The sequence below is a fragment of the Rhamphochromis longiceps genome, linkage group LG1 (genome assembly GCF_057381845.1).
Source record: "Rhamphochromis longiceps isolate RC_006_pf linkage group LG1, R_longiceps_female_GT1.1, whole genome shotgun sequence".
Lineage (NCBI taxonomy): Eukaryota > Metazoa > Chordata > Actinopteri > Cichliformes > Cichlidae > Rhamphochromis > Rhamphochromis longiceps.
In genome coordinates, this window is record NC_140557.1 from 3,555,087 (window position 1) to 3,582,444 (window position 27,358).

The following is a 27,358-nucleotide window of genomic DNA, read 5'->3' on the forward strand; positions in this document are numbered from 1 at the left end:
CTCATTCAGTGTTTCCCCCCCCCAAGCTGGCTCTGCCCCTTCACCATGTTTCTCCAGAAACATGGCTCCTCCTCAGTAATCCTCCCAAAGAAGGAGCAGTTACAATCACCAGATGTTTGCAAAGTTCAAACATGTCAATGAACTGAAAATCTGACGTCACGCCGAGCAGTATTGATGTGTGACGTCATAGCCGATCGGTACCGAGCATCAGCTGTGAGTCAGTCAGCAGGAGAGCTTCACCTGCAGTGTCTCCGTCTCTTTAAAGGGGGACTGGGCGGGTCACATGCCGGCTCCGGTGTCCCCTCCTCCGTGTCTTACCGGAGTCTGAGTGTGTGTGAGCGTGGGTCCATGCGCGCGCGTGTGTGTTGTTGATGTTGTAAACCGGCTCCCGGCCTCGCTCCGCGTCCTCTCCGTGTCCCGGTGTGTATATAAAGACTCGGAGGATGTCCGCCCGCTGAGCTCCAGGGACGAGATGCTGCCGCTCGGACTGATGCTGCTCCTGCTGCCGGCCGCCGCCGCCGACCTGCCCGGGACGGGCGCTCCGCCGCTCCGGGGGCCGGGGCTCGGCTTCTCTCCACCGGTCCCCGCCTCTCCCTCCGCCCCGCCGCTCCTCCTCCCGCAGCCCGGGGCGGAATACGGGGCGCCCGGCGTCGCCTTGGCCCGGTCCGCTGCAGAGGAGCCGACCGGCACCGGAAAGGAGGAAGACGCAGGGGAGCATGATCATCATCACGGCGGCGGGTACCGGGTGGTCCAGTGGGAGTGGAGCTACGTCCAGACCCCGTACATCATCGCCATCTGGCTACTGGTGGCCAGCGTGGCCAAGATCTGTAAGTGTGTTTGTGTGTGTTTGTTTCCCAGCACCAGTACACAGACTGGAACTTCACTGGTCTCCTTACTGCAGCTGGAACCAGACTGGAAGTTTATTAATGAGAGTCAGGGAATGGCTGCAGCCACTGCCGGACTCACCTGCTGCGGAGCCACGGGCCACAAAGTTCCTGCTGGGCCCCCCGAACCCACCCCATTTTTGATATAGTAAACACTGATGTCTAAATCATTGGTGATGTTTCTAACCCTGATTATTGTCAGCTACCAAAATAATAATAATAATTTTAAAAAATGGTAGAGAAAAGCAAAAGTAAATGATTTTTTTTGTTTGATTGTTACCAGGGTTTTTAGAACAACTTTAAAAGAAGAATTAGGCTCATTACTGATGGTGACTTTGAGCTGATGGCTTAATTCATTAAATGGTTGAAAAAATAAGTAACAAATATTTTCTTTTTTAAAACGAAGACACTTATAACTGCCAATAATTGTAATATTTTACTAATAATATTAACCAACAAGTGACCACGCTATTTTAGCAGTATGCCCCAGTGGGGTCTCCTACTCAGCTTGGGATAATTTCCTTCTTTTATAGTTTTCTCTGATAATGAACACTTTTGTAATCGACAAAACAAGAGTTTAAAATATTTTCTGAGTTTGAAAGTAATGATTGGAGTTTTAGATAAGGAGGAAGAACTAACTGCTGGTTTTAGCCTCACAGTTCTCCTATGAAATCTTTATCAGTCACTGTACATGCTGAACAACTCGATAAAAGACCAAATTTAATCAAATGGCATCTGTACAAACTAAAATAACTGAGCTTTTTAAGATTTTGGTTGCATATGAAATGTTCTTCTTCTGTGTACATTTTTAATAAAGGTTGGATTTCTAAGTAATATTACAGAAACCCAAAGGAAATCGTCAAACCTGAGGCCTTCCATACAGCGCCTTCTTTTCATGTTAATTAATCCAGTGTTGAACAACTTTTATTTATATCTATCTGATTATTTCTGATTATTCGCTTAGTTTAAAAATGAGCCACCCAGACAGAAGACAGAAATAAAACTAATCTTCACATGATAAACAAGTTGTCGAAGTAATAAAACACATTTAGTTTCTTGGGGATTAGATTAGACGATAAATGGAGGTCATAAAAAGAAGCGAGATCAGAAAACTGAGATATCACCAAGTTCAAAATAAGAAAATCATATTTAGTGAATAAAACATGAACAGAATCAGTCATTATATTGTTTTCATAAAAAGAAATTAAGACTCCAGATAAATGAGGCCACAACAATAAATCAGTGCTGTACAACATAATATTAAGTATAACATTTATTATTATCAGTAGTATTGGTGGTATTTGTTGGTTTTGCATCACTGTAAATGTTCAAATTTAACAGTTTTTAACATTGACAGCACGTTTCAGCTATTGATGTCTGTTTCTGGACATAAATTTTTATCTGACTCTTCTACGTAATGACTCGTAGCAATCACTTCACGGTTGGTTAAACTGTGTAATATGAGGGGTAGGTGTACCGAAGCTGTTGCTTCGACCTGCACCCTTTCTGTCTGAAATATGGCTGGTTTTGTTTTGTTATGATTAGATAGCAAAAGTGACACCAGCTGTTACTTCAGTCATTAAGACTAACAAATGTATTTATGAAGATACTAAGATTACCTTCACCAATTCTGTTCTCAGCAGCTTGGTACCTAAAAAGCACTTTTAAGAGAACTGAAGAAGAAAACTCCCAAAATAAAAAAAAAAACTAAACAGACATAATGTTGGACATCCAGCTGGCAGAGCTGTTAAAATGAGCACCTTCTCATCATGTGCTGATCTGTGTTCTCTACAGTGTGCAAAAATAAGAGGATTGTGGTTGGCATATACCACAAGAGGACTCCCACTGCTGCCTAAATACACTTCAAAGAGTTTCAAAGCCCAATATTAAAGTGAGTGCTTCTTTTCTCCACAACAGAGTAGTTTAGTTGGCGAAACCTGAACCTGTGGGGCAAGTAGCTTACTACCCGCTCAATATCAGCTGCATCCTGTTGAACCGGTGCTACCCCAGCACCTCAGCATCTTGTTAGAGCCCACTTTCAGCTGGAAAGGGTCCCACTGACAGGGAGCAACAAGCACAGGAGTAGATGAAAGAAGAGCGTAGAGGAATGATCCTTAATCTTTGGGTTTCTTGAGGTCCCGGGTCCATATCCCGGAGGAGACCCCAGTTTCCCCAAGATGTCTCCATCTTGACACAACTGAAGGAGTCCCTGTAGGTAGAGTAAGAGGTCGCTTATGTGGCGTGTGTGCTTGGATGAGTGGGTTGATGAGTCTGTTCATCAGCCAAGAACTGGCCACGTCTGCTAAACATTAATAGTAATGAACAATAAACTTTATGTAGTATTAAAATGTGAAAAGAACAAAGAAACCTTTGAACCTCGATCCTCGAAAGCTTCAGTGTTTCAGAACGTTTCAGAGCAGCAGGACTTTAACTGACACACACACATTCTCGTTTTGATATCTTAGTGAGGACATCTAATTGACATAACACTTACCCTAGCCGCTTACAATAACTCTGACCTTAACCTTCGAAATGAATGCCTAAACCTAAGCATAACCTAATTGTAACCCTGACACTAAAACCACGTTTTGAATCTCAGAAATGCCTTCAAACTCGTGAGGACAGACTGTTGGTCCCCATAAGTATAGTAAGGTTCCAATTTTTGGTCCTCACAAAGACGTCTGAACAGGTACACACACACACACAGCCATGTTTCCATGACTCTCATTCACTTCCTGGAGACAATCTCGAACATTAAATGCTGCATTCACCTTAAAAATTTGACGCTTTCGTCCCTGTTAAAATGACTCGTCCCCATAGCATGATTGCACATTTAAGTCCCCACAACATGAGGAATACCTGTTGACATAAATACTTCCCAAGCTGCTGGTGAGTCACTGCACTGCAAGACAATAATACGCACATGCTATACATACTGCTTACTAATGTGGTAATGTTAGTGACACACACATGCGTGCACACAGACACACACTGTGGCTCTGTTCTAGCTGGCTGCACACATTCAGATCATTTAGACATAAATCAGCAGGTCTGGTGATCTCTTGCGTGTTCTTCCTGTTGTTAAAGCCGAACACAAGCATCTACTGTTAAATTCCCCGTTTCCTGTCACTGTGAGATTCTTCCAGGCTCACAGAGCGCCACGGGTGGGTTAATCCGACACTGAAGACGGTCTCAGACAAATGTGCTCTTTCCTGGTGTCTTTTAACATTCTTAAAGCTAAAACTTTTAAGCTTTTGATCTTCAAAAGTCAAACCTCCATAACAGATATATAAACTTTAGGCTCAGTCATTTCTTTAAGAGACTGTTCACTATCATTTAGGAGTTAATAGACCATTTTGGGGACTATTTTCTGCAGTGGATGAATCAGTGTTTGTTGCTCTAGATTTTATTTGGCAGAGGGGCGATTCATGTTGCAGTGAGTCAGAATAAACCACCGTATGTGTGTAGCTTGATGGTGATGAAGCCTCAGCGATGTCTGTGAAGGTTCTCAGTCATCCAGGTCATCGTAGTCTAAGGAGCTTGGAAAGAAAAGCTGGACCTAACCTAAAGAAGTCCAGACGCTTTTCTTTCCAAGCTCCTTAGACAAGCCTCAGGGATGAGTTTTAATGGTGGAGCTCTGCAGCTCTGAGGAATCAGACTCAGACGCTGTCAGTCTCTGTTTTCAGAGCTGCTTTGGATGTGTGGTGTATAAATGGCCATGTCTGGACGTCATGTTGAGCAGCTGAATGTTCTCAGTGTTTTTTGTCCTCGCTGTGCGTCTGGTGTGTAGGTGGTTCGGCTGTGTGTGTGTGTGTGTGTGTGTGTGTGTGTGTGTGTGTGTGTGTGTGTGTGTGTGTGTGTGTGTACTACTGTACAAAGCAAATATTAAACATGCTTCTCTTGAAACAAGCAATGAAGCGTCAAGCACCAAAATCTAGGATTTTATTTCAGACTGATGTTGATCAGACAACGAGCTCTTTCTTTACTCAACATTTATGGGCTGCATTGTTATTTTATTACATTTTATTTGTTAATTATAGTTTATTAAATGTGTTCATTGAATGCACAGCAGTTAGTTTATTGAGCATAGCATATAAAAAATATGACCACGGTCATCGTTTGTTAAGTCCTGATATAAAGCTTCAAAATGAGTGTTTTCCCAGTTGGTGTATTGGAGTTTGAAACCCGGGCAGATCCGACTGAGAAATCGAGAGTAACTTCACTCGTATCCAATCATACTTCTAACTAATAATAATCAGAAAAGCGCTCGCTGGAGTCATAGCTCACAGAGGCAGTAGAATAACGTTTCCCTTAAACTTCTACACACTCACACGTCTTTCTTTGCAACCAGAGAAGTCGTCTGCTGTTGGCTATTAAAAAGTTTAAGCCTTTAATGTAAAGTGTATCATGAGAATTTGAGTTTTTGATACTTTTACATCATTTGTGTGTCTTTCCCCCAAAAAACAAAATAAATTGCAATAAAAATGGTACAAATTAAAACTCGTACAGTATATGCAAACAAATAGTTATGGAAGCCCGTTTCCGCCACTAAAAAAAAAAAATGGATCCATAACTCAAAATTTCGAGTTATTTTCTCAAAATTCGAGTTACTTTCTCGAAATTTTGACATATTAACTCGAAATTTCGATTTATTAACTCAAAATTTTGAGAAAAGTAACTCGAAATTTCGAGTTAGCACTGCCAATCAGTAATCTACGTGAATGACGTCATTTCCTCGTTACCCGGAAGCTGAAGCCCTCAGCTACAAATGCTACAGCTAAGCTACCGGTATTACATCCAGTCGTGAATGCACAGATTGCTGAGTGTTTTCAGCCTGGCTTCACAAATGATGAAATCCCCGTGTTATTAGCTGAATCACATGGTGTTACTATCAGCAAACGTACTCGCCAAAGCGCCAGTTTGTTGGGATCCGTTTTTGAGTGCGCGTTCCTCTGCGCCATATGCTTCCGGGTAACAAGAAAGCGACCTCATTCACTTATATTTTTGATTGGCAGAGCTAACTCGAAATTTTGAGAAAAGTAACTCGAAATTTCGAGTTACTTTTCTCAAAATTTCGAGTTAATAAGTCGAAATTTCGAGAAAAATAACTCGAAATTTTGAGTTATGGATACTAGCTGTTTTGTTTTTATTTAGTGGCGGAAACGGGCTTCCATAAATAGTTAATTAAATTGTCAGAAAGTTTAATTTAACACTCTGTTTGACAAACTAAGTAATTATTTCATGGTTCAGGTTTTAAAGTGTTAAGACACAAACCCAGAAGCTCAAAGATCGACAGACGTTATCTTATGATGTTGGTTAGAAAAATTAGAAAAGTTCTGCAACGCTCTTTACAGTGAGCTGAAGGACTGTATCGCTCCTCTTGTTGTGCCTCCTCTGCTATCTGTTATCCAGAGCACAGAGTCGTGTACGAGTACACCATGTAACTGAACTGCTTTCTGTAAGAGCGTCACACACATATCCGTTCATATATGTGAGTCAGGCAGAAAGCTCATTCACACATGAAATTTAAAGTTTTGTTCATGTTTTGTTATTTTATTCTAGTTAAAAGCTGCAAACAGCTGATGCTCCATGTGTGTATGTGGAGAATTCAGTGTGAGGATGACCCAGCGCTGTTATCCATGGTCACGGAGAACACGGCGCATTGATCCCGATGACCAGCTTAAGTAAAATGCAGAGTTACCCTGTTTAAAAAGACTTATTTCAGTTGGAAAAGTTCAGTATCAAAGTCTGCAGAATGTTCAGGAAGCACGATGATGATGATGATGATGATGATGATGCAGTTGAAGGTTCTGGGTTCGTCTGACTTGTAGGATCAGTTGTAGTTCTACTTCATTCTGCTTCAGCTGATCAAATTATGTCGACTGAAATGATAACGAGGAAGTCAGAGGCTCCTCTGACTCCCAGTTTGTCTGGATGGTGATCCAGCCCTGGCTGATGGAGCAGAGCCTTCTGATTGGTGTAAATGAATCATCATGGAAACAGACGCACACAGTATGTTCGTTCAGGCTTTGATGTTTTTTCCCTGTGTCCTGATTTATGAGGAGCATCACCAGCGTGTGTGTGTGTGTGTCTTGTTGTGACTCACCGCAGGCCTTGATGGATTCCTAACTGCATGTCCAAGGCTACAATGGCAGCGCTGATTTTTGTTTATGTGTTTCATCAAATGCAAAAATATCAACAATTCAGAGAGCAAATAATTGCTTCCTCACATCTCAGCACACGTGCGACACATGTCCGTGTTCACACCTGCAGACCTGACTAAAATGAAGCACGAGTCAGGAGCTGCAGAGTCAGATGTTTGTGGAGCCAAGCAGGTGGAGAAAAATAGAGCTGACATAGGATTTAGTAGCAGAAGGAACAAAGAGGAGCTGTTGCAGGAAACAGAAGGTAGAGAAGGTAAATTAAGAAAAGCAGATAAATAATTAAACTTAACGAAGTCATGCAAACTTTTTCATGCCTTGTTTTGTAATCGGTGCATCTTGTCCTGCAGTGTTCCACTTCTCCCAGCGCTTCACCACCGTGGTCCCAGAGAGCTGCATGCTGATTCTGCTGGGTCTGGTCCTGGGCGGGGTCGTCCTCATAGCCAATAAGAAGCAGCTATACCAGCTAGAGCCCAGCCTCTTCTTCCTCTTCCTGCTGCCGACCATCGTGGGTGATGCCGGATACTTCATGCCGGCCAGGCTCTTCTTCGACAACCTGGGAGCCATCCTGACATACGCTGTGGTGGGAACGCTGTGGAACGCCTTCTGCACTGGGTTCTCCCTGTACGCTGCCAAACTGCTGGGGTTCATAGGTCAGTGCTGTGGGTGCAGGGGTCATAGGTCACAGGTGTGCATCTGCAGTCCTGCATAGCCCCACCTCTGTGTAAATTTATAGTCTGCCCTCAATCCGAGCTCTTTACAGCAATCAGTTTGTTGTTCTCTGAGTTTAGTCTTTAAGGCAGCGCCTCTTTCCAGGAAACAGAAATAACTTGTGAATAAATTTGAGTTAAATGTGCCAGCGAACAGCATTTGTTCAGGACAAACACACAGCAGTAAATTTACAGTACATTAAGTGCCTCTAAAGGAGATTCATGGTGCTCATTTCCACCTTTATTGTTATTTTCTGGACTCAGTGAGAGCAGCTTTCCGTAATCCAAATTTCAACATAGTCCTTATTTATGTTGTCATGTTGGGCTTCGGTGTGTCCCTCCGGTCCATCCTCTGTCTGAAACGAGCCGCTGTACCTCCTCTTCCTTTAACTCTTCGTTTCTCACAGGTTTTTTTAGACGTGTGCTGACCTCATTACTTACTTTGGTCATGTATATCATGGTCGTGGTTATGCTTCCTACTCTTGAGCACGATTTATATATGACAGCGAATAAACGAACACATATCACCTCTCCTTCCCCACAGAAGCTCACCTGCCTCCGTCTCCTCCTCTGTCACACCAGCCCCCTGCATGTTCTCTCTGAGGTCTTCCTCTTTCACTCTTGCTGCTATCCTTTTGTCACAAATCACCCCCGACACTCATCTCCACCCACTCCACCCTACCTGCACTCTCTTCTGAACTCTCTGTTGTCTTCACTGGTTTGTGATAGATTTCGTAATCATTGCAAACACAGTACTGACAGAGTTCGCCGACCATCTGAGAACCAGTGGCGCAGAATAATTTCCTTTAAAATGTTAAAGTTGCTTCGTTTAAAACTGGAAACTTCCTGTTATTGTTGTGTTGTCCCGTCTCTTCATATTTCCCGCGTGTCCCTGCAGATGAGCACGTGCAGGCCGAAATGTTGGACTTCCTGCTGTTCGGCGCCTTGATCTCAGCCGTCGACCCCGTGGCGGTGCTGGCCGTGTTCGAGGAGGTTCACGTCAATGAAACGCTCTTCATCATCGTGTTTGGAGAGTCACTGGTCAACGACGCCGTCACCGTGGTGAGAACCACACACAGTCCGTCAGGCACAAGGGACGGGGGATGGAAAGTGGCACGCACACATGCGTCAATAACAATCACCAGCTGGTTATTGTTACTGATGGTGTTAAAATTGTAACTTATCACCCAATCCTGAAAGACTCCAATAATAATACAAGTTTTTATATCATGATTATATCACCAGAAACTCTGATACATGTGTAAACTTATTTTCTGTATGTATGTGTTTTTCTTTCTTTTTAGTCTGTGAAATCTCTGCTGACACATTTGCAAAACAGTTCTTGATATCAAAGGTCATATTTTCTAACTTAAATTACAATAAAAAATAAACAACACACACGTGCATCTCCACACAGTATTTTCCTGTTCAAAACACATCTTAAAATTGAGCACAATTGAGCAAACAGACGTACGTCCCCACAGTAGGTGTAAAACCAGCACAGAAACACATGATATGTTAAGGCAGAGCTGCACACACACACACACACACATACGCTCTCACACATGCCTCATCATGTCAGGTGTGTTGCTGTGGCAACAGAGCGGCTTACAAGGTCAACAATGACTAGCACACAAGGACGCACTGTGGGCCGTGTTTGTGCGAACATATCGTTTCCTTCATACTTCACTTGTTGCATTTGTATGAAGTGATGGTGGCAGTGAAAGGTCGAGTGTGGGTGCTGGTGCCGGTCTGAGCGGCAGCAGGTCCGCTGATTTACGATGTTACTCCACATCAAGAGAGACAGAGAAGAGACAGAATCTGGTGAATCGGAGCAGCAGAGCTGCGTGATGAACACGGACCAGGACAGAAGAGCAGAACCTTCACATTTTCTCACATTTACTGTTTGAGAAAGCTGAGATTAATCAGTTGTGAGGAGATTAACACTGCAACTGTCTAATCCTCAGCAGCACTCCGAATCTGAGCTAATCCCACCAAGAAATGGAAAAATCCAAAGTGTGGGAGCACTGCAGCCATGACCTGCAAGCACAGGACGAAGGAAGGAGTTCATTTTCTCAGGCTGGCCGCTCACTACTGCTGCTCAATCGCTTCACATCACAGTTATTACTGTTCAGGCTCAGCTGAGTGCTGCATGCTTCCCCGAAGCCGCACGCCATAATTTACTGTTGTCACGCAGCACATTAAGGTCCTGTAAACAGTAAGAATGCCTGGAATTCCTGCTGTGAAATGATTATTTGTGGGTATAAAGTGGAGATTCATACTGTGTGAATCAGCTTAGAGAGCAGAGGACATGAAATCAGTGTTTGAAAAGCAGGGAGGGGGTTTCCACTGCAGGACAATAAAAAAGAAAGCAATATAACCCAGTGAAGTGAGCTGATATCCAGCTGGTTATCACTAGTGTTGGGCAGTACGTTCAAAAATGCACCGTACAGAGGTGACCTGGCAGTGAACAGAACAGCAACAACATGTTTCTTCATCTTGATTGTATTAGAGTTTAAATCACAGAAACTGCAGCACAGACTTCTTGAGAGGTTTCCCAAAGGGAAGCCGCAGAAAATGAAGCTGCAATAATTGGGAGCAGATTTTTTGCAGCACGTGCCCCACCTGACACAACCTTCCCACGGGGCTGACACTCGGAGTGCAGCAGCCTGTGACCCCTGAGGCTGCTCTGTGTCACCTCCTGCTTTCAAATCTGGAATCTTTTGCGTGTGAAGCAATACGTGTGAACCTCCACACTGCTGAGACACTGAGTATATTAAAAACTTAATTAAGTTGAGGTGAGGCTGAGCAGAGAACCGCCGGCTGAGGCTGCCAGTCCTTAAATGTGAACAAAATCTATACAGGTGAGATACAAAAAACAACAAAACAAAATAATTAGCTATAAATGGAAACCGTTTGTTGGGGGAATGACTCTTTTTGAAGTCAGCCTCAAGTGGCCACTCAAGGAACTACAGTTTTTATCACCTCATGATGGCTTCATTTATCAGCCCCGGGGTCAAAGGTTGCTGCCTGGTCATACATGATGACCTCTGTTAGCCTGTGAGCGCTCCAGCTCCAAATAACAAAAAAAGAATGAGGCTCCACCTTGTGGTGCTATTAAGCACCTGCACTTTAACTGATTTTCCCGAGACGCAGATCACTAAACATTAGACCGTCCGTGGGCTCAGACCTCCAAACACCTACAGTCTAAACCTGTCTGTGTTCTGCAGGTTTTATATAAAGTCTACATTTCCTTTGTGGAAGTGGGAGCAGAGAATGTGCAGACAGCAGATTACTTCAAAGGAGTCGGTGAGTCCACAGAAAGGATCAAACTTTGACTTAAACCTGAGTCCTGTGACTTACGTCCTCCTCCTCTCCTGCAGCCTCCTTCCTCATCGTCAGTATCGGGGGGACTATGGTGGGTCTGATCTTTGCCGTCATCTTGGGCTTCATCACTCGCTTCACCAAGAAAGTCCGGATCATCGAGCCGCTCCTCGTCTTCCTGATGGTCTACTTGGCCTACCTGACCGCCGAGCTCTTCTCCCTGTCCGCCATCCTGTCGTAAGTCCATCCTCTATAAATCAGAACTACCAGTGTACAACAGATGGAGCGGGTTCTGGGTCTAAGGTGTCGCAAATCTGCATTCTTTCTGATCATCAGCAGATGGCGACTTCTCTGGTTGCAAAAACAAAAACATTTCCATCCATCTTTTGTATCAACTCTGGTCTGATTTTAAGTTTTACAGCATGTCTCACTTTGTCTTTTTGTCACATCTCAGCATGACCTTTTGTGGCATCGGGGCCAACAAATATGTGGAGGCCAACATTTCCCAGAAGTCTCGAACCACGGTGAAGTACACCATGAAGACTCTGGCCAGCATCGCAGAGACCATCATCTTCATCTTCCTGGGCATCTCAGCTGTGGACAAGTCAAAGTGGGCCTGGGACACGGGCCTGGTGTCCTGCACCCTCGTCTTCATCTTAATTTTCAGAGCTGTCGGTCAGTCGGTTTCCATCGTGTCTTAAAATAGTTCAGCATCTTACTAGGATATGTTTCAGAGTGCGAGGAGACGGCGGCTTCACGGAAAAGCAGAAAAATACGGAGCATCTGCTCGATGATCGCTGATGGAATAAACCAGCTTTGTCCTTTTCTGTTTGCTTTTCCTGCGGTGACCTTTTGCATGGCTGATCTTTAACTGAGCACGCTCAAATGTCACACTCGTATCAGACAGAGAAAAACCTCCTTTTTAACCTTTAAGGCTTTTCCCCCTCCTGCTCCACCTCTCCCTGCTGAAAGGAGGCGCGCAGAATTTAAATTGAATCCAGAAAATATGTCGAATCTTCTCCACCCTTAAATTAAGATATTTCATGCAGCACAAAGGTGAAACTGTCGTCCTTTCTTCTCCAGGTGTGGTTGGTCAGACCTGGGTCCTGAACCGCTTCCGCCTCGTGCCACTGGAGAAGATTGACCAGGTGGTGATGTCATATGGCGGCCTTCGAGGAGCAGTGGCGTTCGCCCTGGTGGTACTGCTAGACGGCGAGCAAGTCAAAGCCAAGGATTACTTCGTCGCAACGACGATCGTGGTCGTCTTCTTCACCGTCATGTTTCAGGTAGGAATGACGGCGTTCAGCGCCCTCCCTGAAAGACAGACGAGCAAACGAGTGAGGTCAGGTGACCCACGCCGTGACTTTTACACAGATTAAATTTAGTTTGACACCAGTGAGTTACACTATTCTGCACAGATGGGAGCAGGGGCGTGGCTAAAGGGCGACCTGAGGTTGCCCTGCTCCCCTCCCCCCTTAAATTTGACCGATTAGCGTCTGTTCGCTTCAGCCATTTTTCTGTTTTTCTCACTAACTGGCTGCTGACTGACTGAAATTTGACTCGCTTGTTGATCTGTGTCAGACCTGGAATCTGTCACAAGTTAAGTGTTTTAAAAAAACAGAAACGAGTTTGTCGATGTTATAAAGTGGCCTTTAATTTCACATTCAGTGGTGAAATTATCGAGGAAATTGGAGAAAAGTCGGACTCGGCTGATACCTTATTTCTTACGTGGATTTTTTGGAAGTTTTAGTGAAACAGACTTTAGCAGCAGGTCCAACCATCCCTGTCCTTCATGCTGCACTCAGTGTGCTTCGAAGCCTCTGCAGATAACAAACAGGAATTGTTTTTGGGTTCCAAAAAAACCCATTTAAGGCCTTCTCACCATCATTATAAGTCACCCAACGGAGTCAACTGCAAAGCAACCAATCAAAATGAGGACCCAGCATTAACTGTGTCTGCTTCAGGCTGTTAGGAGGACTCACAGATTCATCCTTCCATCATCTTAGGTGTTAATCACACATGCATGTGTTTGATATCATCTTAATTTAGATAGAATAAGCATTTCCAGCTAAAAGGATCCCCTGGAATCAGAAGCAGCCAACTGAGTTAGCGTCTGTTTAGTCTATTCTGTTCTATTCTAAACACTAAATCTAAAGAGTATACTTTGGTGTAAGTCATGAGTTGACGTTGAGGCTAAAGGACCTTTGATTCCCATCATGAATCACGGACCTCAGCAGACGGTGGTGATTCCCACAAATGTCTTCTGTTAATGAGTTACCGTCTGAGTGCAACAGATGATGGTTTATCACTTAGATAATAACGAAAACGTGACTTAGACGTGGATAACGCTGACTCATCTCTGGATTATGACCAAATCACTTCTCAAGTTCATGAGCTGTTTTAGAGAAACAGTAGAAGAAACTGGAACACTGCTTCAGAGGCTGTGAGTCTTCTGGGGGGCTGAGACATGAGGCAGGGCTACATTGCACCAGTTTTAGCTCCACTGTAATGTCGTAGAATCAGTGCTTATACTTATATAGAGTGAATGGGTTAAATCCAGAGAGGAATTTCCCCACAGGGATCAATAAAGTATACATTAAATTCATCTAATATGTACAAAAAGAAGCACCAGAAGGCAAAAACACTGCTACAAGGCTCAGGAATATTTAGAAAAGCAAAAGAAAATTCCACTAAATCTTCCATCACAGGAGAATCCAGTGCTGGTAAATCCACCTTTAATGGATTCAGACACGTGTACAGCAAAGATAGATGGCTCTGTTTTGGTGGGTTTGCTGCCACCTCGATGGTAAATGTCTCTTTGAGATTAAAATGCTAGACTGGAAGTGCCATCACGACTTTAGCAATAGAGAAGGTCCTGGGGGAGGTGTCCACATACTTTTGACCAGAAGCTCTCTGAGACTCTTCTCTCGTCATCAGGGTCTGACCATCAAACCGCTGGTGAAGTGGCTCAAAGTTCCTCGTGCCACCAACAGGAAGCCTACCATCAACGAGGAGATCCACGAGAGGGTGACTTCTTTTTCTTCCCCCTTTCCTCTTCTTCTTCACCTTCTTCACCGTCGCCCTTCTCATTAATGTTTTGTCTCCAGGCCTTCGACCACATTCTGACTGCGGTGGAGGACATCGCAGGACTGCAGGGATATCACCACTGGAGAGACAAGTGAGTGTCCCCGACATCACTGCAATGTTACAGCAACATCAGAGGAAGCTGCAGAGACAAAGTGTTTCATACCTGTCGCCCTGTCTGAGCTCAGGTGGGAGCAGTTTGACAAGAACTACCTGAGTAAGCTGCTGCTGAGGAAGTCCGTCTACAGGAAGAGTGAACTGTGGGAGGCTTATCAGAAGATCAACATCAGAGACGCCATCAGCGTCATCGACCAGGTCAGAAAAACCATCCAAGCATTACTAACATTAAGTGTAAAGAAGGAAAGCAGCCAGCAAGTCCTTCACTGTCACATCGAGAGAGTTTTAAAGCGTGTCAGCTTTACATCTATCGTAGTTTTATATCAATAACATGTATGAAAGTCAGTTATGGCTTTTGGTTTTGCCAACACTGAAAACTTTCAGAAAATGAAAATGAAAGGGACCAGATTCATAAAGAGAACCACACACGTGCCCGTAAACGACGAGGTATAATCCCTCTCTGCTGACAGTGACTTGCATATTTCATGGACCGATGAGCGATGACGTCCCGTCTCTGTCAGTTCCTCTGAAAGCCACCAGGTGGAGAACTAAACCAAGAATTAGAGCCAGTAGGCTTCAGTGTGAAGCTGACAGAGGTTTGCTGTGTGTAGGAGGAAGACGACACTTTAGAAACATTCAAAATATGACAGAGACTCGTCGATCCCTGAGCATCAGTTCGTACAAATCCAGACGCATTAAGAAAACAGCATCATTTGTTTTTACTTTGAAAATATAATTTGAAAATATTTAGAAAATGATTTTTTTTCTATGAACTTTTATTTCATTCAGGAATGTTATCTTTCATTGTATTATTTTATTTAGCTTTTACTTATTGACACACTATATTTTGTATTATTCTGTTTTATTTCATTCTGCTCTACTTGCTTTTTTATAAAAAAATTTTCCTGTTCTAGTTTAACGCTGTGATTAACAGAGAGGACGGTGCTTGAGAGAGGTGAAGAAGAGAGTGCAGGCAGGGTGGAGTGGGTGGAGACGAGTGTCAGAGTTGAGTTGTGACAGAAGACAGCAGCAAGTGTGAAAGCGAAGGTTTACAGGATGGCAGTGAGACCTGCTGTGATGTGTGGTTTGGAGATGGAGGCCGAGCTGGACCAGGATTATAAATGAGTACATCAGAGACAGAGGCAGAGCAGGGAGAGCGATATATAAGGAGGATGGAGATGGAGCTAACAGGCAGGAGGAAAAGAGGAAGACTTCAGAGGAGGAGGATGTGCAGAGCGTGGGTGTGACAGAAGAGGATGCTGGGAATGTGTGACATGGAGGCAGATGATCTGCTGTGGTGACCCCTGAAGGAACCAGCTGAAAGAAGAAGAAGAATAACTACACTGACCTCTCTGACAAAAGAGTTTCCCACCTTTGGAGATAAATTGCCTGTGAAAAGACATGAAATCGTCTCTTTTATGGCTTTGAAAATTTTCCAGTTTTAAGGTCCTTCCTTTAAATTCTGTCTCAGTGTTCTCAGACTGAGCTGGCTCTGATTTTGGACTTGTTGGCATCTCCTTTCACGACTGTGAACTTTCCTGGTCAGCAGAGTGAAACACAAACAGTCTGACCCGCACCTGCACAAGCTGAGCGTTTTAATAAATCAGCCTGAAACACAGTGAGGGGCCTCCAGGCTAACGCTCAGTCCCCCCGTGAGGCCGACATTAGAGTCAGAGCAGAGGTGAGTTTTATTTATCAGCCCACCAGCTGAGACGAGGAAAACCCCTGGACCAGATTTATGAGGAAAACAGGAACGAGACAGCCTTTTTATTATATGACGATCCATCATATGTTTTTAGGAGAGCACAAAAATCTCCACCGCTAAAAATCCATACGCAGCATTTAAAAATTCAGTAACTTTATCATTTTTCCTACAGAAAACTTCTTAGAAACCAGGTCAGCATTTCTGGAAACAGACTTTTAGTTTGATGGATAAACAGCACAACAGGTGGGAATATCCACTCTGGGTCTACCCTGGAGCTTCCTCCCAGTGGGACATGCTTGGAATTCCTCAGGTGGCTCCTGTTAATTTGACTTCAGGGTGAAATGTCCCTTTGCCTGTCAGAAAACCACAAAAATGTTTACAATAACATTAACTGTGGGTTGTAACAAATGAGGAGGGTCTCAGATTGAATACTGTTTATGACTGACTGAGTGCTGGGGCCTCTGGTGGTCATTAAAGGAACTGCAAGTTTTGGTGCTTCGCTGTTGGTTTCATTTGATTTTGTGGAGGTCACCGCTTCGTTTGAACCACCAAACTGTACCACCAGGTGATTTGCAAGTAGTGCACCTGCAGTAAGACATGTTTTGAAGAGTGTGTGTGTGTGTGTGTGTGTGTGTGTGTGTGTGTGTGTGTGTGTGTGTGTGTGTGTGTGTGTAGGGTGGGAACGTCCTGACCTCAGCCAGACTGTCTCTGCCCTCGATGGCCAGCAGAGCCTCGTTCCCCGAAGTCACCAACGTCACAAACTATCTGTGAGTCACATGACTGCAAAATCTGCCCTGCCGGACTCATAAAAGTTTCAGGTTTCACCCTGTGCCCTTTGATAAGTGAATTATCAAACTCTTTGTGAGCTTTTCAGTTCTGACTGGCCTGAATGCTCGCTGATGTTTGTCTGTTCCAGACGTGAGAACGGCAGCGGTGTGTGTCTGGACCTCCAGGTCATCGATAACATTCCTGGAGCCAAAGTGGAGGAGGACATGGAGACGCACCATGTCCTCGCTGGAAACCTGTACAAACCCAGGAGACGGGTAAGTTTTTCCCTTCTTGGAGCCCCAAGGTTTCTTAAAGTTGTGGAGATTGTGTTGGAGGGCACTCAAGATGTTTCAGGGTCTTTAAAGTCATTATTGAGATCTTTAAAGAAGATCAGGACAGGGGAGCAGGTCTCACTGGGAAATGAAATGTGTTTGAGTGCGTGAGGCTGAGGCTGGTGTCCTCTGTGTTCAGTATCAGTCCCACTACAGTCGTCACTTCATGCCGCTGGGGGAGCAGGAGCGCCAGGACCGGGAGGTGTTTCAGAGGAACATGAGGAGCCGCATGGAGACCTTCAAATCCACCCGATACAAACGCCACAAGAAGGAACGCAGCCTGAAAAAGGTGAGACGCATCAGTCACCGAAACAAGCTTTAACCAAAGTCCAGAGAAAACATAAAGTTCTGCTTAGTGCACCAGACGCCAGTTTTTTAGGAACAGCTTTTAGACTGTTCCAGGATTTAGTCGGTCCCAGGGTCCTCGGTCTTTCTTGTTAAACAGAATGATTGTGATGCTGAAATAACAGCTGTCGTTACAGACTGGTTTTTGCGGTTGTCTAGTTTGGTTGGGATTTTTTTTTTCACCTTTAATGAACCAGGAAGTGAAATGCTTGAGATTAAGAATCACTTTTCTGAGCATGCTCTGAACAATGTATTTTTTTTTTTAAATCAAGAGAAAACCCATGACCTGCTCTGTTTGGACTGAATGGATCTGGAACGATCAGATGACTCCTGATGATGATGATGATGATGATGGAGGAAAATACAGTACAGTAGATGTACTTCATAAAGTGTTTCTACTTCTACATCTACTGTACTGTAGCTGGAAAATGTTTCCTTTGGTGTCACAGCAAAATTTTTATGCATAAAGATTATGAAGACAAACAGTGTCATTGTGTTGTGAAATGAGTGAGTCTCATTGTGCACTGATTGGTTATGGTAAATGGCCTGTATTTGTATAGCGCTTTACACATCCAGTCATCCACACACACATTCACACACTGGTGATGGCAGCTACGTTGTAGCCACAGCCACCCTGGGGCGCACTGACAGAGGCGAGGCTGCCGAACACTGGCGCCACCGGGCCCTCTGACCACCACCAGTAGGCAACTGGTGAAGCGTCTTGCCCAAGGACACAACGACCGAGAACCATAACCTTCCGATTACAAGGCGAACTCCCAACTCTTGAGCCACGATCACCCCATCAGTTGTTTAAAGCTTGGCTTTGCTCTGCTCTCACTGGGCTTGTTTTGGGACTTAAAGTGCACATCATGCAGTACCTGCATCTGTTCTCACCGTTGCTCCAAATCGAGCATTTTTATTGGGTGTATATCTTCTGTAAGCTCAGTAAAGTCCTGCTAGTTTCCAGCTCAGGTCCATAATATCACAGAGAGGCTGACGGATCAGCTGGATGGCGAAATTTCTCTGTTTGTGTCGTGTGGGCGAAGCTGATTATGGAGGTGCGAGTTATTCATTCAGCTTTATTTATGCAGGCATGATGCAGCGGACTACCTGTGCGGAAAGCTCAGTAAACAGAAAGAACCAGACGGACAGAAAATGACTGGATTATTTCTTAAAAACAAAGAAAGAAAAAGACATTCTGGAGTGAACCTGTTTTCACAAAGAATCCCGTTTTACCACTAACAGCCCTCTAAATGACACGGTGCGGTCCGCAGATTACTATGGACACGTGGTGGATCGGTCGTTGGACGGGTCCAAGGAAATCTATATTTTAGACTTTTGTAAACGTTTCATACTGAGTGACGCAGCTGGAAGATGAAAGAGAGAGACAACGTTTAAAGGTTTTAAAGAGATTTTGAGTCTTAAACTTGTGGGGACGGGCACTTTGTCCCCACAAGTATAGTAGCAATCCAATTTTCCTTCCTCACAAAGATGTCTAAACGTGCACATGGATCCCTGCGTCAGTCTGTTTAACTGTAACATGACATTTGAGACTGTGAAACGGTTGGTGGATTACAGCGCAGAGGCTTTTACCGCTGTCTGTCACGAAGGACTGCTGATTGAAGGCCGGCTGCTTCCTGTTGTGGCTCACTGCGTTTGCTCTCTCCCCTTTCAACAGCGGCGAGGATCCGACGTCAAGGAGGACGGCAGCGATAAACCCAGACGTAACGTCAGCTGGCAGGACAAAGGTAACGCAAATAAAGAGAGCGCGCTGCAGCCTCAGCGGGCTCTTTCTACTTACCAACGCATCCACACATCTGCTCTGAACGTCTAAGGAAAGATTCCTCTGCCATCAGAGAGGATTTTAATGTCTCCACCTATCAGCAGACGTGATTCTCTGTCTTTGTGTTCAGATCCGGTGGTTGTTCCCGTGGAGACGGAGGACAAAGCTGAACATTCAGATCCAGAGAAAGACGAAGACGTCGGGATCACCTTCATAGCTCGGAAGGCCGAGACGCCAAAGCAGCGACCCAAATCGGGTAAAACGTCACTGTGTCACTCAAAAACTCAGTGGACCTCAAACTCTCTTGTGTGTGTGAATCTGGATGTAATAAGTGAGGAGTGGAGTGGCAGACAGAGGGACACAGTAAGCTCATAATGTAGCAACTTATTAATCCGAAGGAAGACATGCTTTAAAGCAGGGGTGGGCAACTCCAGGCCTCAAGGGCCGGTGTCCTGCAGGTTTTAGATCTCACCCTGGGTCAACACAACTGAATCAAATGATTATTTCATTACCAGGACATTACAAGACATGTTGAGGAGGTCATTTAGACATTTAAATCAGCTGTGTTGGACCAAGGACACATCTAAAACCTGCAGGACAGCGGCCCTTGGACCATAAATTACAAAATTAAAATCATGTTGCATTCACAAAATGAACTGAACAGGCAAATAAAGCTGTGAAGTGATCAGGAAGTGTTTACTGAGCTAACAGATTAAGTGAGTTTTAGGGACATGTTCTCATAGACTTTAACTGAGCCAGACTTCTTGTAGAAAACAGAGGAGTCGCCCCCTGCTGGCTGCTAGGAAGACTGCAGATTTTGGGCACTTCAGTCTTGGCTTTACTTATTGGATCCAGAAGCTACATCCATCTTTGATTTGCAGTCCCTGAGGTGAACGTCTGATTAAAGTCACATGACTAACTAAAAGCAGAATCAGAATCTCCTCCTTTTCTTAGAGTGTGAACCTTTAAGTCTTTCAAGCCTCGCTGCTCAGTAACTATCCCCCTGTTGTGTCTCATCCTTCAGTGCCAGCAGCTCTGGAAGGGTGTCAAATTCCGCTACTACCACCACCACCACCTGCACCGCCCTCACCACCACCCGCACCCTCCTCACCAACCAGTGAGGACAGTCATTTGCCGTGGAAAGGCAGTCTGGGCTCGCCTCCCCCCTGCGTGTCTTTGGAGGCCACAAAGATCATCCCAGTGGACCTCCAGCAGGCCTGGAACCAGAGCATCTCCTCTCTGGAGAGCATCTCTTCCCCACCGGCCCCTGCTGAGCCCATCCACCCACGGGTGAGCGCCCTCTTCAGGCTGGGTGGACCCCGCCCAGCTTCCTACACGCCACCCGGCAGCGCAGCGGGCAGCACTTTCTCCATCGGACCTCAGGTGTCTCAGGGCTCGTTCCTCTTCCCAGACAAGAAGAAGGAGGAGGAGGAAGAAGAAGAGGACGTGGAAGGGGGAGTGGCTGCGGAGATGCAGCCGCTCATGTCTTCCCTGAAGCCCCCCGGGCCATTGCCGCCTCCACCTCCGCCACCTAGCTCCGCCCCTGGCTCTGGGAGGAGGAGGACCCCCTGTGTGTACCTGAGGAGCCTGGTTACATCGCCCCCTCCTGAGCCTCACAGCAGAGGCCCCACCCAACTGTAACAGCAGATGCCAGATCAGTGGAACATCAGCCACCTGCAGAGCAGGGCTGGACTCCACCAATCAGCAGCTTCAGGATACTCACAGACATCAGGTGATGTGCTTCCTGTTAGGCCGTCCAATAGGAAACTAGCTCATCATCCATCCTCCCACAGCTGCACCTCTTAGCAGGTCCGATCTTCTCTCCTGTAGCCTGAGCTCCATGTGACCAACCTGCAGAGGTCAGAGGTCACCTGCTGCTTTTGATCTGCGCGTCACCAGCCGACACAGGTGCAGACAGGTGTTCAGATTCAGGTGACTGTTAGGCAGGTGAACGGTGTGATGTTACAGATTTTATCAGATCTCATGTTCAGACTCAAAGCAGCTGTGTGTTTATGTGTCTCTCGTGGCTTTCAGCTTCCTGTCTCCGCCTCTTTAGCCTTTTCATTTTCCTCAAAAATGCAGAGTTTTGTCTTTTGACCTCAAAGCAGGGTAAAGGGGTCAGACTGATGGTACTCCAAAGCTCCACGTGGTTGTAGTTTTTGGACATGATTGAGTGAATTAGCTGAGTTCCTGCTGCTGTTTCATCAGGATCGTTTCTTCTCAGTCTGCGGCTCTCAGCTCTGAGCCCAGTGCTGAAGCCTTAAAGCTTTCTGAAAAGGTTTGGTAATTCCTTCAGAAAGCTCTCTGTAGTTTTATCAGATAAACAGGAGGACATAGTGTATTTATTTGGAGCTATTTTTAGTGGCAGGCTAATCAACATCTAAGTCCAGAGCCAAGAGAAGTTTCCCTTCAAGGCTTTCTGATTCATTTTAAAAGTGGAGAGGCCACAAAACACTAACTATCTGTTCACCATCCGGAGGGACTCAAGCCTAGAATCAACCTGCCAACCCAGTGATTATCAGACAAAGCTCTACCGCTAGCACCACAGATGGATGTCCTCACAGTGGGCATAAAACCGAGGCACCTTAAACATCAGCGTTCTAGTAAAGATTAAATATGCAGCTTCCTGTCAGCTCTTCTCTCTCATAAACATGTTTGCCAGCTTTATTTATCCTGATGTCTGAGAGTGGATGGCAAACAGGGAGAGAGTTATAAGTAACTTTAAAAGCACGACCAGGGCCGTGAAGTCAAAGTGGCCTTTGTCTTTCTGTCAGAAAGTCCTGCAGACAAACTTCTTTAGTTGATCCTTTCACTGTCTGTTTGAGTCTGTACGTGAACCGTCTGATCTCTGTGTGGCCTCATGGACAGAATCAGCTCTCAGTCTCGCTGCTGCTCTGCTGTAGGTCTGCGTAGGAAAATCTGTGTGTTATTGATCAAATCTGCAATTTATGACTACGTAATCACGTATCAGCATATTCTTGCTGCAGATGGACATTAACAAAGTCCATTTGATTACAAGTTGGAGGACAATTTCATATTTTATGTAGTTTATTACAAAGTGAAGGAGTTATAAGTGACATAGTGAGTGCAATATAATCACAGATTATGAATAAAACAATAAAAATAATCCTTGGTCCTTGGTTGTAGCAAAGTGCATTCAAACCCCTCTCTGCAGCTGCTGACTTGGGCCTGATTTTACCTGTTTAATGTTGATTTGTTACTAATCAAATACCTTCACAAATTCAGAGGTTTTTTTTCCCTTTAAATGTCCTTTAATCAGTTGCTGGTTGAGGCAAATTTTCTGGTGCAGATTGTAAAACCCAACTGCAGACAGCAGCAGGGGGCGCTGCTGCACAGAGGGGATGCTAGTGTTAAGGCCTCCACCTGCTGCCACCCTTTAACCTGAGCTGATAGAAGCTTTTCTGACAGAGTTCTTTGCTTTGCTCCGAATCTGAATGTGTGTATTTATTCTGTCAAAGCTGCTCGTAAACCGTAAAAATCTGAAAATGTATTTTGTAAAACTGCAGACATATAAAATCTACAGAATAGTTTATTTTAAATGACCAAAGTGTGTAATAACAAGCATAATGAACATATCTATGGCGTGCGTCCGTCTGTAACTGCCTTACTCTGTCGTGTCTGTGTTCAGCTGTGTGTTGATTCAGTGTTCATGTCTTACTGCATGTGTTTCTCTCTCTCTGTGTGTGTGTGTGTGTGTGTGTGTGTGTGTGTGTGTGTGTGTGTGTGCGTGTGTGTGTGTGCGTGTGTGTGTGCGTGTGTGTGTGTGTGTGCGTGTGTGTGTGCGTGTGTGTGTGTAGAGGTGGACAACAGTCTCCGGGCCGTCCGCACGTTCTTATCCCACCAGCAGGCAAACATGTTTGTGTGATGTTTCTTTAGTTTTCTCTTGTTTTGCCAAAGAATGTTTTTTTGCCTTAACGTCTCATCGAGCTGCTTTTACTCTGTCAGCCGATCACAAATCTGCAGCATCTGCAGCCGCTCAGCTTCACCCTCAAAGTCCCGTCGGCCTCTCGATCCAGAAAGCACACAGAACAAAAAACTGACATGAGATCTCACTGTTCTCCACAGTGCTGATGCTCCATAGACTGTATATAAAAGACAGCATCGTGTTTGAAGCCTCGGGCTGAGGTGGCTCTGACAGTCGCAAGAGAGCTGTGCCGTAAATCATAGCCGGCTTTATCCTCTGTTTTAGTTTAAAGGGGACCATAATTTCCAAAATGAACATCGTGTTGTATTCAGTAAAACTTGAAACCAGAGTTTTAGACGATGCACTCATCAGGAAATAAATATAGAATAATCATATACATACAAATCCAAATATAGGGTTTTGTTTTTACAATTAGAGGAGACGCCCCCTGCTGGCCATTAGAAATAATACGCTCTGCACTGGCTTCACTTTTCAGACCCAGAAGCGACATCAATCTTTGACCTGCACTTCAAAACATTTCAGCCGGAGTGAGCTAATTATAAAACTCTGTGAGTGTCACACAGGAAGCTGCAGGATGGAAGAAGGTTACAGTTTCTTTATTTTCCAAAGAATTTTCATTTTCAGTTTATTGATCTTTAAGTTGAAACTCCCTGCCTAACAGTATAGCTGCTGTTAGGTTTTTCATTTTACTAGAGTGCAGGATTTAAGACATTCAGAGTAAATAAAAGTCTTTGCAAAGCCACCTGACTCACAGAAATGTCAACATCTCAACCTCAGTAAACACGCCAACGCCTGTTCCAGCTCGCTGAACTGACACATTTTTATTTTGTCCTTCGTTTAAAACAAAGCGCCTGAGAACATCTCAGAATCCTGTAATATTTTGATTCAAAAATTAATCAGCTTTGCTTTAAAACGACCGATACATATTTTTTGTGGCATCCTGTTTTTGTAACTTCACACAGGTAAAGTTGGCATCCCAAGCACAAACCAGACATTTTGGTCTTTCTTCTGTTCTTTTTCCTTCCTCGTTGCATGTTAGGCTGAAGCTACCCCTTGAAAAAGCTAACACAAAGTAGCAGCGCATGTGTAAATAACTGAAGTGCAAAGACCTGAATTAAGACGGAGTGAAGTGCACGCTGAGTGGCTGCAGCAGGCTGCTGTGATCTGCTTCGTCTCTGCTGTCGCCTCGTGGTGCAGCCGTGATAACAGGAAACATGTCGCTGCTTGTAGAGAGGTCTTCGCACTGTAAACATACTTGAACCTGGAGCTGATGCGGTGGATGCGAGGGGATGACCTCGCCGTGTCCAGTCGATCATTGCCGCAGTGATGCCTGAATCTCTGAGACAGGGGAACGTTCTGCACAGCGGCAGGTCTTCGTCTGTTAGGCCTGTGATTCGGGCCGTTGTTTGGAAAAATCCAATGAATCGTGTCTGTCTTTGTGCCAAATGTGTGTTAGCTTTGGCTTCGGCCCAGAGATCCAAGAGTCAATAAATGTGAGGAGTGTTTTTCTGAATGAGCCCACCTGTCTCCGTGCTTCTTTATTCTACCTGCTTTACTCTTTTGATGCTTTACTTTTAATGTCTGAGGGAAACTTGCTTCATTACGTCTGATACTGTTACTCAAGACCTGTGCAGAGTAACAGAACCTAAAACGCCCTCAGAATGCAACCACCAATCAGTGGACAGATGTTTTTAAACTACACCTGTACACTGTAATGTACCTTAGCAGTGCACAGAAATACTATAATACACAGTAATTTATGCTACTTTATCCTTCTGCTCCATCTCATTTAAGACGAAATGTTATATTTTTACTTGACATTTATTTTACAGTTCTCCTTCAGAATATCAGACATCACTAAAATAAATGTTAGTAAAGTAAACATAATTTGAAGTGTTCTCAAACGGTGCAGTACTGGACTAAAAGTCGGCTCCACCCCAGAGTTTCAGTGCTTTATGTTCTTTCTGCTGGTTTCAGTTACAGCAGTAAAACATTCGATACTCTGGGAAGTTTTTCACTTCTGACATTTTCATCATTAATGTCGCTCGGTAGGTTTAGAATACCTCTGGTCTTGTGAAGGATTTTTCATTTGCAGGACTTTTACTATGATGGATGCAAAGAAGGCAAACATCCCCTCTCTGGAAAATACAGCTACATACCCTAAGCTGGCAGACAGAGTGTGTGCTAGACTGCAGCACATGAAAATGAACTCATTCGTACTTTGTATGAAACTTCCAATCAGATTTAATTATTGTTTCAGCTCAATTTAACCCTTCTCCTGACCTTCCATTTAAAATAAAGCTGTGTTCACTCACAGCACCATCTTGTGGTACAAACCCGTATTACACTCATAGTACAGTTCAGCCCTTCTTTAGCTTCTGTCGGTATCTCTTCAGGACAATACACAGTAGATATTTTTGGCAGTTAAACTCATAGTTTTTGTTTCTTCAGATTGGGCCGACAACTTTAGTTAATTTCAGAAGGTTCAGGAGTATTTTCAACATTTAAAAGCGTCAGAGTTAAATACTAGAGCCAGGTATTTACCAAGTTAAATACCTGGCTTGTTATAGCTGTAACAAGCCAGGGGCTGTGTGTAAATGTAAACCCGTTGAGCTGTATGGTATCAGTGCTTCTGAACAAAGCCTTACAGCACGTACTGTATGCATCATGTTGAAACAAGAACCGACATGCATTCATCTGGCTGTGCTGAAACTGTACAAATATTTCTCTTTACTTTTGTTGTTCCTGATTTGCTGCCAGATCTGCTGGTATGTACACAAACAAGGTCTTGACGAGGAGACTGATAATCAGATTATCTCTGAATGCAGCTCGCTTTGTAGTTCACCTCTGCAGACGTCATTTAACGTGCAGCAAAAACTACAAACAGATGAAATTAAAAAATGTGAAATTTAAAGTTAGAACAGCTTGTTTTTATTCAGTCCTGCAGCCTAAAAAGGAAAAGTTCAAATTTGAATTTGAGTTGAACGAACATAAAAATGAATTCAAACTTTTTACAAAGTCAAACAGAAAATATCAGCCGATTTCACAAAATTCACAAAACTATTTAAATAAGCAGTGCCTTAAACAGAATTGTTGTGTTTTTCAACACAGTCTTACTTTTTATATCCATCAAAACTATTCCCTACTTTAAATAAGCAGAAAAGTCTCATCATGTAAAGCAGGCTTTCTTTATTATTTTAACATGAGCTTGATATGACATATGACCTCTTGTTTCATCCAATTTAAAGTGAAAATCTGTCTTTGGTAGAGATTAATGAGTGTTTTCTCAGACATATCAGGTGAACTGATCAGCACTGCTCCTTCACCTTGTCTATGAACAGTAATGCCTTACCAAATGAATCGTTGCTCTTTCCCCTTTAACAATGAGCGAGTTCATGAAACTGATAAATGAAAAGTTTCTGCTGTTGCTTGTTTGACATTAAATAGATACAAAATATAGCCTGAGGACCTGAACAGACCAATTCAGTCTGACCTCTTACACCCTTATAGAAAACTACAAATAAAAAATAAATACAACCAGTGTCTGTGGTACTGTACGCTAACCACTTTGTGTCATACCTCCTACAGTTCATGGAGAGTAGCATGAGTAAGCACGGTGTGCATGGTATTTGAATTTAGCTGTTTGTACCCTGGCTCTTCCTTTACTTGAAACATGCAGCTCAGCACAGCACGCTGCGTGACTGCAGAGGGCGCTGTGGAGCGAGCACGCACAGTGCAGACGCCATGCAGGTGAAGGGGTGAAAGTAGGTCTCCTGTGGATATATTTGGAAGGATGATTTGTGATGAAGCGCTGAAGCAGGACAAGTGTTCCTGAATCCTGGCTGAAGGAAGAACTCCAAACAGTGGTGAGTGTGGACACACACACACACAACCGGATACCGCGTACCAGGGTCGGTTTCAAGCTGAACCTGACTCCCTGACATTAGCCACACCTGTTAGCTAATTTGTTAGCCTAAATGGAGGATGGGTATGTCCTTAAATATGGAGACAGCTCCTCAGTGGCGGTGAGGTGAAGATTTTTGTGTTTTCTGCCTGATAGAGTCCTGACCGGAAGTTCGTAATTCAAACGGTTGTTTAGCGTATTTGGCGGTTTGGCTAACTCTTGCTAGCTTCCTTTAAGCTGAAATTAGCCTCGTGCGCCTCTCTCTCTTTAGTTTTATGAAATGGAATAAAGCTTT

At 44.3% G+C, this 27,358-nt stretch overlaps 1 protein-coding gene across 1 annotated transcript; it reads left to right on the plus strand.

Moving 5' to 3' along the window:
* The first annotated feature begins 317 nt into the window (after positions 1–317).
* Positions 318–24,671, plus strand: slc9a5 (solute carrier family 9 member A5). The gene is made up of 16 exons (XM_085407380.1): positions 318–827; positions 7,396–7,698; positions 8,654–8,817; positions 10,986–11,064; positions 11,139–11,316; positions 11,534–11,754; positions 12,163–12,365; positions 14,017–14,106; positions 14,187–14,257; positions 14,352–14,478; positions 16,661–16,752; positions 16,902–17,028; positions 17,225–17,374; positions 19,109–19,178; positions 19,344–19,469; positions 20,238–24,671. The coding sequence occupies exons 1-16, from the start codon at positions 473–475 to the stop codon at positions 20,852–20,854; spliced, it is 2,973 nt and encodes a 990-aa protein (XP_085263506.1). The 5' UTR covers positions 318–472; the 3' UTR covers positions 20,855–24,671.
* The last annotated feature ends 2,687 nt before the right edge of the window (positions 24,672–27,358 follow it).